The following is an 18,413-nucleotide window of genomic DNA, read 5'->3' on the forward strand; positions in this document are numbered from 1 at the left end:
CGGAGTGCTAAAAGAAGCATTAATTGACTTGATGTTGGTGGTAGTTCTGGTGTCATTGTGTGAAAAACGTTTCTTCTTTTTTTTTTGACTTTCATACTTTTTGACTTTGAGTTTTTAATTGAGAGTTTGGCTCGTTAATCTGTGACTCATGAGGCCATCCCATGGAGAAATTAGTATTAGTATCCTAATTAGATGTCTGACATGAAAAAGACTATTGAACTGTACAAATACAAAAAGTTTGCACGTTTTATGTCGTTATGCGGTTGACGTTAATTGAATTATAATGTGACGTATGTTCTGGAAGAAAATAATAGCTATATATACGTGTGTGTGTGTATTTATTTTACAATTTCTGAATATAAATAATAAAAAAATAAAATAATAGTAAAATGATGATGATATACAAATATACAAGTACTGACATAATAACATAAAAATGTAAAGTAGGGAAAAACAGAGGATAAAGTTTTTATTTTTATTTTAATTTTTTATTAATTTTTAATTCTTTTTACCATTTCTGGTGATGTTAAGGTTTTATTGTAAGGTTATTTTATCCATTTTACTGTCCACCGTATTGTAAAAAAATGATTTTTTTGAAGTTGGAAATAAAACAAAAGATTATTAGGGTATGTTTTACAGGATAATACTTGCCATTTTTCTTGTAATTGACATTTACTTGCAATTTCTGGGTGAAACCTGCATTTCTTTCAATGCAGGTGAAAATCACTTTGTAATATGTGCCACGCAAATTGAGCTCTTCACATGAAACACTTGACTCACAATTGATTCAAATTTAGCATTAATGTGTTGTTAAGCTAACATTACACACACACAATACTGGGTTGAATGTTGAGTATTTTATCATGACTTTCCAGTGCTGCTGAATGAAATACAGTATATTTGTAATCATCAACACTGTTTACATCTTGGATTCATTTTGGATTCACAGAGCTTGTTGCAGTGCATTCTGGGATTGAAATTGTCTGGGAAGCACAGATTATTGCCTTAGATTTTGGCTAAAAGAAGGTATTTTAGGAGGAGGCATAATGTGTTTGCCTGCTTATTACATAGGCGTGTAAATGATGCCTTTAAATGCTGGCGATGTGGGCGGCTCATCAGGTTTGGTGAACTTCTCTTTCTGACCCGGTTTTCTTGCTTTAGAGTCTCTCAGGGGAGCTGAATACACAATTTTTCTTTTCTATTTTTCTCTGTTGTTTGGTGGTTTTGCTTCTTGATGTACATCACGATAAAATTCAGCTTCTCTTGCATTTCTGTGCTTCTTTTTGCAACTGATGCGCTGTTTCTTCCTGCCCATTTTCATTTCTCTCCTTCTTTCATGCTGTCGTTCTAGTGCTCCGGCTCTTCCTTTTGGCCTCTCTGGAAGTAATTATCCTGCTGTGCTATCCCAGAATTCCTGCAGAAGGGAAGAGGGGTGTGGCCTGTGTGTGAGATTACAGGCTGGAGTGGCTTTCTTCGCCTGCCGTTTTACTTTCTCTCTCTCTCTCTCTCTCTCTCTCCGTCTCCATCCCCTCCCTGTTTTTCCCTGTCGCTCTTGGGAATTCTCCAGATGTGAAGCTCTTAGGTGGCTAGTCATAAATTTCCTGCATTCTCTGAAGTCAGCAGGAGCCACTGGTGTGTGTCTCCCCGAGGAATAGACCTCACAGCCAAAACAATGAGCGCGGCCTAATGTCGGCGTTGTGGCTTTGGAAAATATTATATTATTTTGAAAGAAATAGCTTCAGCAATTTTGACCCATTTTTCTTCAATGTCTTTTTTGCGGTTCTTTGAATTAGACATTTGCCATTGTTTTGCTGTACTCACTTAACTGAGTCTTGATGCACATATAGGCAATCTTCACCATATCAGCTATAATTGCCAATCATCAGTATAAATTAAAATCAAATAAATAAATATATTCTTCTGATTAAGCTAAAATGTAAGTTTAAACACTTTCAAAAATCTTAATTGCTTATCCAGCTACAGTTCATTATGTTTTAAAGCTTGATCATCACTTAAAACATGCAATTTTTGTTTAAAACAGGGAAAATGGTACAGATTTACAATTCATCGTATGTGCTGATCACATTAAATATCATGCATGACAAATTCATTATGTTTGCGTATGCAAAAGATTTATACTATATAATTATAATCAGCATCATGTTTATGAACAAATTAGTCAATATTAGAATTAATATTATATACATTGTTTTCTAAAATTTGGGGCAGTAAGATCTTTTTTATAAAGGAAATAATACTTAACTTTTATTCACCAAGGATGCATTGAATTGATCAAAACTGACAGTAAATACATAAATACAGCATACTAGAATGATTTCTGAAGGATCATGTGATACTGAAGACTAGAGTATGATGCTGAAAATTCAGCTTTGATCACAGGTATAAATTACATTTTACAATATATTCAAATTTAAAACAGTTATTTTAAATTGAAATAATATCTCACATTTGTATTGTATGTTTTTGCTGTTTTTAATGTTTTTTATTTGTAATAATATTTCATAATATTACTGTTTTTACTGATTTTTTTACTGATTTTTTTTTTTTCATTTATCAAATAAATGCAGCCTTGGTGAGCAGAAGAGACAAACCAAACAAACAAAAAAAACAAACGAAAAAACTTATCTGCTTGAGCATTTATGTATGCATCAAATACAGTATTGTGTCTCTTCCTTATGTACATAAACATCTCAGAACAATACTTTGGAACAATATGTATTGTGGAAAAGCATTACAAATACATTGACAACTGAATTGAAATCGCTCATCAAATCAGTTATCAGATATAACATCATATTTTTAATGATTTTTGTCGGCCATTTGTACATTTTGGGTAAGATTAAAACCTTGGTCTTATAGAAGTTGATTTGTATTCCTCTAGTATTTCCGTAGTAGTGTGTGCTGTTGTGTCATTCAGTTTCATGGCCTGTTCTTAAAGCCTTTCAGAAGGGCTGTACTGTTGAGCTTTGTGTTTTTTCAAGGGTTTCCTTCATACTCCCAAGGAGATTAAGAAGAAGGTTTCCTCTGTGATCGCTTTGTGCTTGCCCCTGCCAATATAATCCTAAAACCCTGCAAAGCTGCTTTGCTACATGTTAAACACAACAAATGCAGGCATAGAGGTGAGCTGAATTCGACATGAGTCAGCATTGTTTCTATTTAAATGGGTCATGTTCTGTTTTCTTCCCACTTATGTCAGTCAAGATGCACCAAAAACAATTCATCACCCTTTCTCAGACACTTAGGCTGTGCTTTTAAGACTTCATGCAAATAACTGCTCCTATGATTGGCTTAATGCCGTTCATGGGCGTGTCAAGTTGCTGAATACTGAATAGGTGTTGATATGTAAATGTGGGTGTCATATGTTAATGAGTGTGATGTCATCGACACTTCACAGGCTTTTCTCTCACAACTACAAGCATTAAAGGGGTCATCGGATGCAAAATTCACTTTACAAGTTGTTTAAACATAAATGTGTGTTGGAAGTGTGTGTACACATCCATCCTATAATGATAAAAATCCACCCAGTGTTTTTTTTTTAAAATCCCCTTTCTCAAATTCAGAATGACGTAGTTCTGCGCAAGCCACTCCCACGATAGACCGTCTTACCTTAGACCCGCCCTGAGTGAGCTGAGAGCTGTCCGCCTCCGGTGCAGGGGAAGAGAAGATGTCTCTGATTAAGTGATTGAGGTGCTTTGTTGTTGGATGTAATAATGAATATAGTAGTCGTCATTTACTCCCGACATCTGAGCCGCTGAAGACACAGAGGATTAACGATACTTTCAATTTGAAGGGAATACGCCGATCCCGATCTGCCTAAATGTTCGCGCGAATCATTCGTGATCCCTTTCCTAATAATGTGCTAGTTAGCCAGTTAGCAAAACATGAATGTCTGATATTATTTACTAGCTTTATTTCCTAACAGATGACCTACGTAATGTTTGTTAGATTCTTCAGTCATTGCTGGTCACAGATAAACTGATTTGGTTGGCTAATTAGCCGATATTTGACCAAATTGAAATTACATAGAAGCACTCGTGAGAACCTTACTGCATTAGTTTCTTCTTGTCAATGCATATTGTAAAATAAGTGTTTGATTCATTTTAACAATAAGTGTACATATTATTTGCCATTATTTACATCAGTGTTTGTCATTGAAAACCCTTTGTTCAACTACAAGTCGTGTTGCTCAAAGTGTTCAAATGTATTATTATTATTAATTAATTAAAAAGAGGTTATTGCATTTATTTATTGAGGATGCGTTCAAGTGCTCAAAAGTGATAAATACATTTATAATGTTACAAAAAATTATATTTCAAATAAATGCTGTTCGTTTTAACTTTCTATTCATCAAAAACATTTTTGGAGTTTAATTTGAGTATTTTGAAAGTTTTTAAAAATATGCTCACCAAAGTTGCACTTTTTTTGATTCAAAACTATAGTAAAAACAGTAATATTGTGAAATATTATTTTTATTTAAAATAGCTGTTTTCTATGTGACTATATAATAAAATGTAATTTATTCCTGTGATCAAAGCTGAATTTTCAGCATCATTGCTCCAGTCTCCAGTGTCACACGATCCTACAGAAATCGTTCTAATATGCTGATTTGCTGCTCAAGAAACATTTCTGATTATTATCAATGTTGAAACCAGTTTCATATTTTTGTGGAAACCGTGCAACAATATTTTCAGGATTCTTTATTTGAAATTGAAATCTTTTATTATTATTATAAATGTCTTTATGTAATTTCTGATCAATTTAATGCATTCTTGCTGAATAAAGAGCTTGTTTTGAATGCCTTAAAAACACTAATGCGTCTCTCTGATGTGTCTCTTCCTGGGTAGTTTGGTCTGTTTGGACCACGAGCGCTGGGCAGGGCCGTGCACGCCGCTGCCGCCGATGGCCCGGGCCTCAGCAAGGCAGAGTTCATGGAGAAGGTGCGGCAAAGCAACGAGGCCTGCCAGCTGGGAGACTTCCAGACGGCCGTGAAGCTGTACGGCGAGGCCCTGCGCGCCGACCCACAGAACTGCATCCTGTACAGCAACCGCTCGGCCGCCCACCTCAAACTGGGCCAGTACCAGACTGCCCTGGACGACGCAGTCAAAGCCCGCCTCCTTAACCCTAAATGGCCGAAGGTGAGTGTGTGGGCGGGGCTTCGTGTCTTTTTTTTCCAGGTTACAGGTGAAGACGTCCCTCGTTCTTCAGTCATCATCTTCATGTGCTCTGTACTGTTTTTTCCTCAGCTCATAGAAGCAGAGCCCATCTCTGTTTTCCGCTTGTTTGTTTGTTCTTTTAGCATTCATTGCAGGTACAGCGAGCCGAGAGCTTGAGATTTTGCCAAATCGCCTCTTTGCTTAACATTTCTCAGCTGTGATGTTAACAGGCACTCACAGCAGAACATCACGGCAAAGTCAGCGTCTGAAAAATGATCGCAGTAGTGGCCTTGCGGCAGGAGCTCGTCTGCTCTTGGCAACGGGAAAAGGGCACGCTGTGATAGACTTACTAACAAACAACACAGACTTTTTTGCATAAAGCTACTATGTATTAAACTAGATTAATTATATAGAGATATTTTGATTAGTTGGATTCGGTTTCTGGCATAGTTCCCACAAAATATGTTTAATTGGATGATATTTGCCCATATTGAGATTATTAGCCTTGATGGGAACCTTTCTGTTTTGTTTTTTTGTGTGCATATTATTCAAAGTGTTTGATTCATTATAGCAGTTATAGCATGTATATAATTTGCATCAGTATTTGCCATTGAAACCCTTCTTTGTGTAACTACAAGTTGTAGTTGGTATCAGTTTCTGACGCAGTTCCACAAAACATGGATGCGTCATATTATTTACTAGCTTTATATCATCAGTTGCGGTTCTGGCTTGTTTTTATTTTATCTCCTACAGATCAAATACATAATATTTCTTAGATTTCTAGTTATAAATAAACTGGTATTTAAACCCATTACTGTCCATATTGAGATTATTATCATTAGTTTATGCTTGTTTTAATAAATTATAAATATTTCAATTTGTGTGCATATCGTGTAAAATAAGTTTTTGATTCATTTAACAATTAGTATACATATTATTTGCCATCATTTACATCAGTATCTGCCATTGAAAACCCTTTTTGTTTGACTACAAGTCGTTACACTGTTCAAAAGTTCGGGGTCTGTAAGATGTTAATATTTTTATTCAGCAAGGATGCATTAAATTGATCAAAAGTGCAAGTAAGGACATTTAATAATTTAGCAAATATTTCAATTTCAAATTAATGCTGTTCTTTTAAACTTTCTATTCAAGAATCAAGAAGAATATTTTCCATCAAAATATGAAGCAGCACAACTGTTTTCAACATTGATAATAATTAGAAATGTTTCTTGAGCAGCAAATCAGCACATTAGAATGATTTCTGAAGGATCATGTGACACTGAAGACTGGAGTAATGATGCTGTAAAGTCAGCTTTGGTCACAGGAATAAATAATATTTTCGAATATATTCAAATGGAAAGTACTTATTTTAAATTGTAAAAATATTTCAGAATATTACTGATTTTACTGTATTTTTGATTAAATAAATGCAGCCTTGGTGAGCAGAAAAGCCTTCTTCCTCCAAACCTTTGAACTGTATTAAGATACAGTATTTGAAGCCCAATGGTTAGTTCTATGCTGGTAATAGAAATGTTGCAGGTTCAATCTTAACTAGGTGTGACAAAATAACTGTAGGGATGTTGATATCCTGCTCATATCTGGTGACTTTAGTGTTCGTAAATTGGTACTGCACCTGAAATTAGTGTGTCATAAGTTGCTTCGGATAAAACTGTCAGCCAGCATATTTGTATTATAACAATTTAGGTTGTTTGTCGAAGTTTTTGTTCTGCTTTGAAGCGGGAGACGCACACATATGTGTGCAATCTTAACAGCTCTAGTTGTAAGTATTTTGTAATCACGCAAACATGTTGGCTTTAATAAGAACTGAGGATATTAAAATGGGCTTTTTCTCATTCGTAAACCACCTCAACGCTCTGAGAGAAAAGCGTTTTGCGCAGACGTGAGTAGTACTTCGGTTTGGTCTCGCTCTGACCACACAGTCCTCTCCTCCCGGCCCAAAGCACATGTGGCAAAACCCAAACCCAGCGAGGAACGTCAACCTCTGCATGCACAGCTGCCCGTCTTCTGCTTTCTGGCTTTTCATTTGCTGCACGGAGCCATAGAGGCGGGACTTTCTCTTTTGGCACAGAGAAAAGGGCAGAAACATGGGTTGCATTTTATTCAACCAAAATGTGTGAAATTGTTGTCTTTATGAGCAGCGGGCTCCTCTGAGACACGACGGGGAGTGTTCGAACTAACCAACGCCACAAGTGCAGTGCTCGGGATCTAGCCGAGGAAGTTTTGTGGGAACCAGCAGACAGAGATCCCTGTATCGGAGAGGCTGTGCTTCCTTTTGGAGCAGAATAGGAGGAAGTAGTGGGTGTGGAGCCGAACTGCTGTTTTGTTGTGGAAATCCTGGATGGGTTCAACGGCAAACTTGTGCTGCGAGGACAATAACTGCAATAACAGCAACATTCCACCGACTTTACAGGCCTGAAACACTGCAGATTTGCCCCGTTATGCACATGCGGAGTGTTTCTGCCAATAGACTCATAAAACACAATTAAACAAACAAATATGAAGTTATGACATTGCCCAGAAGAAAACTGTAGTTTCTCTTTTATTTTTCAGGGACTTAATGGAGTATAAACTTTGTCTCAGATGTTCCTTCAATAAATGAAATTATTCTATTCAATTAAAATAAAAAATAAAAATTGATTGAAATTATACAGTAGTTCATTTAGAGTAAAAATATAGCTATAAAGTAGATTTTTCAAAGCGATGTTCAAACTTTCCTAGTATTTGAGTTCCAGTTCTCTGATTGGTTGATAAGGTGTTGTGATTGGTCATATTCTGTTTTTTGTTTTTTTGATAGTGCGAGTCCCTCCTTCAGTCTAAATAAAACTTTGAGGTTCTTTTTTTTTTTTTTTAATAAATTAAATACTTTATTTATAAATGAATACTTTATTTTGAGCCAGGATGCAATGAATTGACCAAAAGTCACAGTAAAGACGTTATCATTTTACAAAACATTTATATTTCAAATTAATGCTGTTATTTTGCATTTTTCTATTCATTAAAGAATCCTGGAAAATCCTGTTTTCCACAAAATTATTAAAAAGTAACTGTTTTCAACATCAGAAATGTTTCTTGAGCAGAAGATCTGCATATCAGATCATGTGACAAAAAGAGGTGTAACACAAGTGGAGTAATGATGCTGAAAATTCAGCTTTACATCACAGTAATAAATTTAATTTTTTAAAACACATTCAAATAGAAAACAGTTATTTTGATTTGTAATAATATTTCACAATATTACTGTTTTTCCTGTATTTTTGATCAAATAAATGCAGCCTTGGTGAGCAGAAAATACTTATTTTCAAAGATCTTATCAACCCAAAACTTTTGAACATTATTGATGCAATTTAATAGTCAGTTTTATCATATTCCATGGCAAAAACCAAAGTCTGATTATTTTGAAACATAACAGTACTCCTATCTTAACAAGAGGCATGCTTTGAGCTATCACTGATGTAGTATGAATGGTGTAGATTGAATAATAAACCACATTCTTCACACTTGATCTAATGAATGAGATTCAGACATTTCTAAGTGTTTGTTTTTGTAATCTGGACTTGTGTTTACAGCTCTGAATATCCCTCACTGTATATGGCAGGAAAAGACACAGTAGACATTTAAAATGGCCTTTTTGTGGGGAAACTTGCTCAATGAGCCAGTACTTCACACCTGACAGGCAGGCAAGAGCAGTAGAATGATAAACTGGTTGTAAGTCCTTGTGTTGATTGAAAGCTGTTGATGTTTTTCCTCTTTGTCACACACTCAGACGCCTCTCAACCCTTTATGAGAGGCCATGGCGAGTGATGAATGTGAAGAGAAGGCAAATGAACGCAGACGAGTGTTGCTTCATCAGCATTCTCCTGCGAGAGCTTGAGGACGCTGAAAGACTTGAGACATCAGTGTTTTTAGCTGTAAGTGTTTGTGCTCGCACCGTGGAGATGCAGATTCAGTATGTTTTCAGTTTACATCATAAGAGGACTTGGTGTCCAAGCTGGGCGGTATGACTAAAAAAAACACATTCAATATTGATTTTTCTTCAGCCGTGTGATAATGTTTGATTTTGCAGATTGGAATAGCATTTTATTGTTGTATTATGCCAATTGTTATTTAATATCTATCTATCTATCTATCTATCTATCTATCTATCTATCTATCTATTCTAATTATTTTATATAAAAAAAAAAAAAATAGTTATTAGGACTTAGGTCTTTTGGTCTTTTTTGGCATTTTTAATTTAATCTTATCTATATCATAATCATTAATATTTTATACTAAAATCTTAATATTTAAAATATGTTTTTGCTGTTTTATGTTATTCATTGATAGTATTCAGTGAATTCAGTCTTTTGTTTTTTTTGGTGTTTAAAGAGTAAAATGTGATTTAAAAATAATCAAGGTTTGGTTTTCACGCTTTTTCATTAAATGGAATGAAAAGGAAGAAATATTTAGATGTTATGCATCAGTATTACATATAAACCATGCGAATTACCATAAGTGATGAAGCTAATGAATCATTGAACCCATTCATTGAAACTGAACTGAACTGATTTGTGGCAATGAATCCAAATGGCCTATTGGTGAGAACTTTAGAAAACATAATGGCCAAATGAAAAATGATTTTGTTTCTGCAACAAATGAATGTTGCATATTTGGTAAATATTGAACGTACTGCTCAGCCTTAGTTATCAGCACCCGAGTGCAGTGGAGTGAAGATGCATGGAGGTGACGTGCAGGGCAGGGTCATAGCAATAGTCCCGCTGGTTTGTCACGGCGGGGTCGCCAGCTGAGGTCGGCTTTAATTAAGGCTCAATAGCTGCAGCCGCTCTGAGAAGGCTATTTACTTCTGTCAGCGCTGACCGCCCCTCCTCCTCTTCCCAGCCTCGCATAGATGTCCGTGTTGGCACAACAGCCGTGTTTTGCCCCTTTAGAGGGCCCATGGGAAGGAGAAAACTGTGGGAGCGGCACTGTGCATCCAAACACGTGTGGCAGCGACACAAAAATACGCTGAAAGGCCTTGCAGTCGCTCGCCGTTGTATTTGCGGGGTTTAGTCTTTATCCTTTTAAATGCGCTTTTTTATCTCTTTGTCATTTAGATCGAGCGTTTCGGGTTGAAAGCGTTTTTCTGTGAGGACGTCTAGACTTTTTCTTTTTTTTCCCCTCGCATTCCCCGCATGTTATCCCTTTTCTTGAAAAAGTCCCAGGCACTGTTTCATTCTGTGCGGTTGCTAGGCTGTGGTTTTCGAGCTTGCAAGCGCTCAGGTACGCGAGGACTGGAAAGTCTCACACCTGGATGTTTCTCCGGGGGGCTGTTGCGACTTCAAAGCGCCGATAATTCATGCAGATTCACCCTGTCCGTCTTTATTTCTTAAATCTGATTGCGTCCGTTCCGTTCGCAGGCCTCGCGCTGATCAAAGACCGATGCCATGGACCATGTTGTTTAAACACAGACTGAGGGATTATGCATGAACTGGTGTATGAATGCAAATTCGAAGCATGCAATGACTCGCAATTTTCAGATCAGTGCACAGCGGGATGAATGACGCTGCTCACCTGTTTTAAAGCACAGATGGATCTCATATTGTAAAGATGCTTTGATAAAGGCTTGGTTGATATCGAATATTATCTATCTGTCTGTCTGTCTATCATCTTTTCTTGATCTAGTCATCGCTCTAACTATCATTTAGTCGCTCTATGTATCGCTCTGAGGCTATCACTATCATCTTTTGTCGCTCTATCGCTCAGTCACTCTATCACTCCATCTCGTTTTATCGCTCTGTCTATCGCTCAATCATTTTGTCACTCTATCTGTCATTTTGTCGCTGTCGCTGCATTTCCTAAAAGCAACTATGGTCGCAAGTTCTGTTGCTACCAGTTGAGTTCAGTGGAACTTGCAACCATAGTTAGGTGATGATGCTTTTGGAAAACGCACCCGTTTTACTATCGCTCTATCCATCCCTCTATTTATCATCATCTATATGTTCTATCTATCATTCTGTCTGTCTATTGCTCTGTCACTCTATCTATCTTTTGTGGCTTTATCTATTGCTTTGTCAATCTATCGTTCTGTCTGTCACTCCGTCTATTGCTCGGTCAGTCTATCATTCTATTCCTGATCTGTTACTCTATCTATCGTTCTGTTGCTCTGTTGTTGTATTGTTCTATTGCCCTATCTATCGCTCTAAGAACCTTTAACATCTGATTATAAAAAGGTAAGAAAGAGATGGTTCTTTAAAGAACCTTTGACTGAATGGTTCTTTGTGGAACCAAAAATGGTTCTTCTGTGGCATCGCTGTGAAGAACCTTTTAAGCACCTTTATTTTTAAGAGTGTACCTTTTTGTCTGTTGTTCTGTCTGTCTGTCTCTACTCGTCTTAGTGTTAAAAACTTCAGAATCATGGTGAAATCCTTGTAACATGCAGCTTATAAATGCATTCTAGTCTACTGGTTTCTGCATCTGTGTTTCAATCAATGATCGTTATGTCGTGAAACATGAGAAGTTGTCTGGTCTTTTATATGAAGGAAATTCCATTCAGATCACAGAACCTGTCTTGTGTTTTAAAATCAAAGCGCCTTATGCAATCGAAACGTCCCTCTTGAAAGTCCCGATTCATTGTTGTGAGTCTGGGAAGATCTTTAGACCGTCTCTTCTCCACTCTGGATGCCAAAGAAACAGCCCACAGGGCCGTTTTCCCATGTTGCACTGCGGCTCGAGCTTCTTTTGACATCTCTGGCACCCTGTTCTTATAAAGCAATATTCAGACCACACCGTAATCTTCTCCTCGGGAAGAGCGCTGAAAAGGGGGCTCAGCGTTAATGACACGCAAGCATGACATATACTGCATTAAAAACACACGGACTCTACTCTCCAGAGATCTAGTTATGATTTACAGCGGTACATTTAAATTCAGGTCATGCTGAATAGGGATGTGAAAATCGTGCTTCAGAAACTGTCTAGTCGCTAAGTTGACTAGTTTAACTTGTATTAGGCTGGTATAAATACATTTATAATTATAATATTAAACATTTGTTATTATTGTTGTTGTTGTTACTTCTGCTACTACAAAAAATATTAAACAAAAATAGTACAACAACAATAATAATATTTACAGTAGGAAAGTGAAATACTACTACCACTACTAACAACAACAACAACAAAAACTATTATTATTATTATTATTATTATTTTAAATATATTATTTAACAAGCACAGGAAACATGGAAAATTGCATTTTAAATCTTAATCACAATCTTTATTGGAAAAATCATGATTTGAAAATATTTTTATAATAATATTTTAATAATACTAATTACAATAATAATTTTACTATATTTTATTATTATTATTATTACTATACTACTAAAAATAAAATAAATACTATTATAATATTTCACTGTAAAATGAATACTTAAAATGATAATTATTATTATTTCACTTTTACAATTGTACTGTAAAAATAATTGTTGTTATTATCACATTTTTAGTGTATCTTAATTGCAGTGTTTACCTTTTTGTGTTTGCAGTGCAGTTTTAACCTATGGTTATCCAATAGATATTGAACATCTAAATAATTTGTATCGCACTAAACCATCAGTTGAGACCTGCGGATTGTATATAATAACAGGAAGGTTGCTCACAGCAGGTGATTTTCTCCAAGTCTTTATAGTTTTTGTTGAAGGAGATGAGTTTGTTACAGCAGAGCTTTGATGGCGGCAGCAGCGGTGCTTTAAAGGGAATGAATTTAAAGACGCAACTAGTTGGAAGGGTTTCGAGTGACATCAGCATGATAAAAGCGTTTCTGAGAAGTTTCAGGAGAAAAAGCACCACCATTAAAATTGAGAAAAAAATCTAGATAAAATAGACTAGGACCATCCTGACCATTTTTGAGCTGTTTGTTGTTCAGTGAAGCTGTTTTAATATTGTTTTCAAGGTTCACGGTCGTCAGAAACAGTCACTTGCAATATCAGTTCAAGCTCTGTAAATATCATCATAAGCTTTGGATTTCTGTTCTTCTCTGCGTTTGATTTTGCTCCCTTTTTTTCCCATTGCATTTCTCTTGTTCAATTTACATATTCACAGAGAGGCCCTGAAGTGCTTCGCTGGATGAATAAACTAAAACAGTTTGGGCTTTTGAATTGACTCTACACAGCCATGTTTGTGCGAGTTCTCGGCCCCTTTCATGTTAATAGGGCCCTCGAGGCCGAAAGTGTCCTAGACGCCACTGCTTTGCAGACTTTGTGTCCTCTTGCGCAGTTTAACATGCATTGCCACATGGGAGAAGCCGAACCCTGGCAGTGCTGGCGCTTGACATCGTGAATGAGTGAAGCGGCTCTCAGATTCTTTCTAAGAGAGGAATTACTCCATCACAGATGCTTAAAAGTGTCTTTGAGATGAAGCCAAGCATTCAGAAGGTGTTTCATTGTTTTTAGAAGGATGTGAACGCGTCTGGTTTGCTCATATGAATGTCACTAGCGGCTAGCTGTGTCACGTAGAGAATGCGGGGCCAATGTCTTATGTGTATTATTGATATGTAATGTTGTACTCTGTCCTGAAAGTGCTTACAGTTCTAAGAAAAAAAGGTGAATCTCACTAAACCTGTGAAATTGTTTAAAATTTATTTATTTAATTAAAAATTTTTTTATTTCATTTCATTTTTTCCCTGTTTATATTTTATAACAAATTATGTCCATTTTAGGGTCAAATGTATTCATTTAATGGTAATTAAGCACATTTTTCATTTCAGTATTTTTATTTGTACCAGGGTTATTATAGTTAACTAAATCATTTTTGTTAACAGAAATAAAAGTGAAAGAAAATAAAATACAAATATTTATTTAAACTTATTTTAGTTAGTTGCCAAGGCAACGTTTCTATATTTAATTTTTTAATTTTTTGCTGCACTTTAATTTTTTTATTAAACTGAAACGGGGAAAAAATAATAATAAAAATGACAAAAACATAAATAAATAAACAAATAAATAAATAAAGAAATACAATTAAAGCATAAAAATAAAGGTTAATTTGAAATATTAACAATAATAACCGTATATAAATAATGCTATAATAAAACTGATATGTACTGATTTAATATATGTTAAAATGAATAACATTATGGTAATTTTTGTGCTGTACTGCAGTAAAAAATGTATTACAGTAAATCTAATGAGAGTCACTATTGAGAGTGATACAAATATATAGATTTAAAATGTAACATATAATACATATAGTCAACATATAGTAAACACACACACACACACACACACACATTCTTTATGCTAAAATAATTTATAATTTTTGGGACATGCTTGTGATACACACACACACACACACACACACACACACACACACACACACACAGGTTTGTTTTTGTGAATTGTGGGGACATTCCATAAGTGTAATGGTTTTTATACTGTACAAACCGTATTTTCTATCGCCCTACGCCTAAACCTACCCCTTACAGGAAACTTTGTGCATTTTTACTTAAAAACTCATTCTGTATGATTTATAAACCTTTTGAAATATGGGGACATGGGGAAATGTCCTCATAAGTCTCCTTCTCCTTGTAATACCCATGTCATTATACAAATTTGTGTCCTCATATGACACACACACACACACACACTCACTCAAAAAGATCTGCACTTCCCGAAGCGAACACCAGAGGGAAGCATGGATGCATCCTTAAGGACAACAGGCTGTTCTTATTACAGCTGAGCCTAGAAAAAAAGTTTGGTGAAATCTCAGTAGATGAGACTGCAGTCGATGAGATCATATCAAAACATACAGACGTTCTGGCAGTGAAGTATCAGAGCTGTTGTTATGACATCATGCCTCTGTCTTCAAACCCCACCCGTATCCACACGTGTTTTTCACACCGCAACTTTCCACAAACGGGTTACATGCGTGTTATAGGTCCTATAAAGGTCAATGTAATAACTCCACTTATGGTAAACATAATTAGCTAGTCTTTAGCGTTTATCCCGTACTCAACCACTAATACCTTTTACTGACATCGTGAAAGTGAAACGTTAAACCGTTTGCTAATTAAAAACATAAAGCCGCTCTTCCCCGCTCCAGTAATTTGACTGTAATCTCTGTGTTTTGAAATATTCTGCTCAGCTGCCCTGAAATAGTCCATGCCATTCAATTATCAAAGAACAAAGAAATACGGAGTTCAAAGTTCCCTGCTAAAGCCGGATTCAGGATTGTCTCGTTACCGTAAAGCATCGTTACACGTATCTGAGATCTTAGAGCGGGTCACATGCAGATGAGAGCCGAGCGCCGTGTCACTGCTTAGCGCCGAACGCATCACATGACCATTTGTCTCACTGCTTTCTCCAAATTAGGTAGACATCTCCTCCTGATCCTTCAAAAGATCCTGCTCCTTTATCCTTTAAAAACGTTCACCCCACACACACACACACACACACACACACACACACACAGTGGTGGCCAATAAAAATGGTTTTAAATATCAGTTTACATTTCCAAACATTAATTTTGTCATTAATTGTAATAATCCAGGGACATTTTTGTCTGACAGCAGCCAGTGCTCCACACAGAGATCTGATCTGATTATCATCAGTCTGTCTGGAATGACATGAAGAAACAGAACAAACTGAGACAGACTAAATCCAGAAGAACTGTGGCAACATCTCCAAGACGCTTCAAGAAACCTACCTGCAAAGCTACAGTACTGTTAAAAGTTTAGGCACTTGTGTAAAAATGCTGTAAAATGAGGATGATGATGATCAGATCTCTGTGTGGAGCACTGGCTGCTGTCAGACAAAAATCTCACTGGATTATTACAATTAATGGCAAAATGAATGTAAATGTAAATTGATATTTCCTACTGACACACTACAGCAAAAGATACAAATAACTGACTTAAAGGTCCCCTGAAGTGCCTTGAAACGTGCAGGGTTATTCTATTTGGTGACGTAATTTCAACTGAAACAGGAAGACAGGGCGGGACATATCGAGCAGCCCCGCCCCCTTTTTAAAATAGCCAATAGCATTGGTTTATATCTGCTCAGGCCAGAGCCGTTGAGCTCGGTAAAGCCGCATTTGACAGCCACGGTCTAATAGATTATCCCCTACATTCAATATGAAACTCTTTTGGCGAAAGTGACGAACTGCAAGCTTTGAATGCTTCTGTCTTCTAAATCCGAATTTTGTCACTGTTTTGGAGCATACTGGCTTATAGATAACCTTAAGACTAACATATTGATACTAACACCCAAAAAACTTTAATTTTGATTTCATGGGGACTTTAAAACATTTTTTAGCTGGAGAAAATACTAGTGCTCTAATCATTTTGGCTACCACACACACACACACACACACACACACACATACATACACATTTTTACATCACATTTTATATTTTTAAATAATAGAATTATTAGACTCAAAATTTTCTGAAATATTCCAGGTGTTTCTTTTTTATCTCTAATAATCTCTAAATATTTCAAGCAAAATATTTTTATTGCTATTATTAGTATTTTTAATATTTAAATATAATATTAGGAGTCTTATATGAGGAGTATTAGACTCTAATTTTAAAGTTAATGTAGGGATAAATTGTAAATAATAAATTAAGATTTTCAGAAACATTCTAGGTGTTTCCTTATTTTTTTTAATCTCTAATAATCTCTAAATATTTCAAACAAAACATGTTTTATTGCCATTATTATTTTAATTAATTTTGTTATATTTATGGATAAAATTATAAGTCAAATTTTTATATATGAAAAGTATTAGACTCATAATTTTAAAAATAAGTTGATGAATTTTAAATAATAAAAACATTATTCAGAAATATTTATATTATATTTTTTACATTTCTAATAATCTCTAAATAATTCAAATTTTTTAATTATTTATTTTAATTAGTTACGTATAATATCTAAATAACTGATAATCAATTCATACCTTTTCCCCTGTGTACTCAATATCATTTTCAGTTAAAAAAAATAAATAATATTTTTTTAATTCCATTAACTAACAAAAGCCAGTTCTTTAATGACATCATCGTCCCGGACGTGACATCATTTTGGAGGGAAAACAGCAGCACAATCATCAGTATTTCATGAATTTTATGATTTCTTGTCAAATCATCAAGTTATAATTAATGCATTTTATGCGTCTCAGTTTAACCAGGGCAGATTTCTGAAGTCGCTTTTATAGAAATCCGTCACTTAATTACAACACAAGAATATTCATTTTCTTGCAGTTCAAAAGGTTCAGCATAACAGGAACGACCCAGTGCGTAATCTCTGCAAATTCACCGTTCAAGCGAGTAATTCCACAATCCCGTCTTTCTCTCGGGGGCTTTACAATGGCCTGCTTTTAGAAGGAAATGGAGCCGTTGCATTATGCTGCTGTAAATAGTGTGCAATCATAAAGGTCACAACTTGGTTCTGAAAGCAGCGCATGTGACACTTAACGCATTATTCTGCTCGGATCGGGCCACGGATCCATTTGTTGAGTAAATGAGGGAGGCGACGATGTGGACCCGAATTTAAATACGTTTCGGCTCGTTTCGTGAAACATATGTTCCCCTTTGTGTTGCGTTTAACAGATTGTCAATGAAAAGCGGTTCAGGGCTGCTGGGGTGACATGTTTTATGTTGAGCACTGAGTGAATTTCGACGTTTACTACCGGATTTTGTTTTTGTAGCTGTATTTACAAGTTTTACAAACAAACAAACAAACAAAAATATTAAATATATAATATTTTATGTAAAATAAACTATTAAATTATACATTATTATAAATGATTATTGTTGTTATTGCATTGAGCTGTGAGTGAATATCAATGTTTACTATGAGATTTTATGTAGCTGTATTTATAAGTTTTGTTAAGGTGATGATCACAATGAAGCATTTGAACGATAAATGAATAAATAAAATATGTATAAAAAATAATGTTTGTTTTATTAAATGAATGAATAAATAAATAATATAAAATTATATATTTCTGTTTTAATGAATAAATAAATAAATTCTAAAAACATTAAATAAATAAATATTATTTAGGTTATGATCATATTGAGAGGCATTTGAATGATTTATGTATAAATATGTATATGTATAAAAATTATTAATTGTAAAAATTCTGTATAGAAATATAAAATGTATTATTTTATTATTATTATATTTATATTGAGCTCTGAGTGAATATCAACGTTCACTACAAGATTTTGTTACAAGGTATGTATAA

The 18,413-nt window shown here is 35.2% G+C and overlaps 1 protein-coding gene across 1 annotated transcript in view; it reads left to right on the forward strand.

The window, feature by feature from the left end:
- Positions 1-18,413, forward strand: part of ttc28 (tetratricopeptide repeat domain 28) — a 289,805-nt gene that overhangs the window by 9,021 nt on the left and 262,371 nt on the right. The window contains exon 2 of the mRNA XM_058789645.1: positions 4,866-5,156. Within this exon, the coding sequence (XP_058645628.1) occupies positions 4,866-5,156 (291 nt within the window). The remainder of the gene's footprint in view (positions 1-4,865; positions 5,157-18,413) is intronic.

Source organism: Onychostoma macrolepis, chromosome 10, assembly GCF_012432095.1.
Source record: "Onychostoma macrolepis isolate SWU-2019 chromosome 10, ASM1243209v1, whole genome shotgun sequence".
Classification (NCBI taxonomy): domain Eukaryota; kingdom Metazoa; phylum Chordata; class Actinopteri; order Cypriniformes; family Cyprinidae; genus Onychostoma; species Onychostoma macrolepis.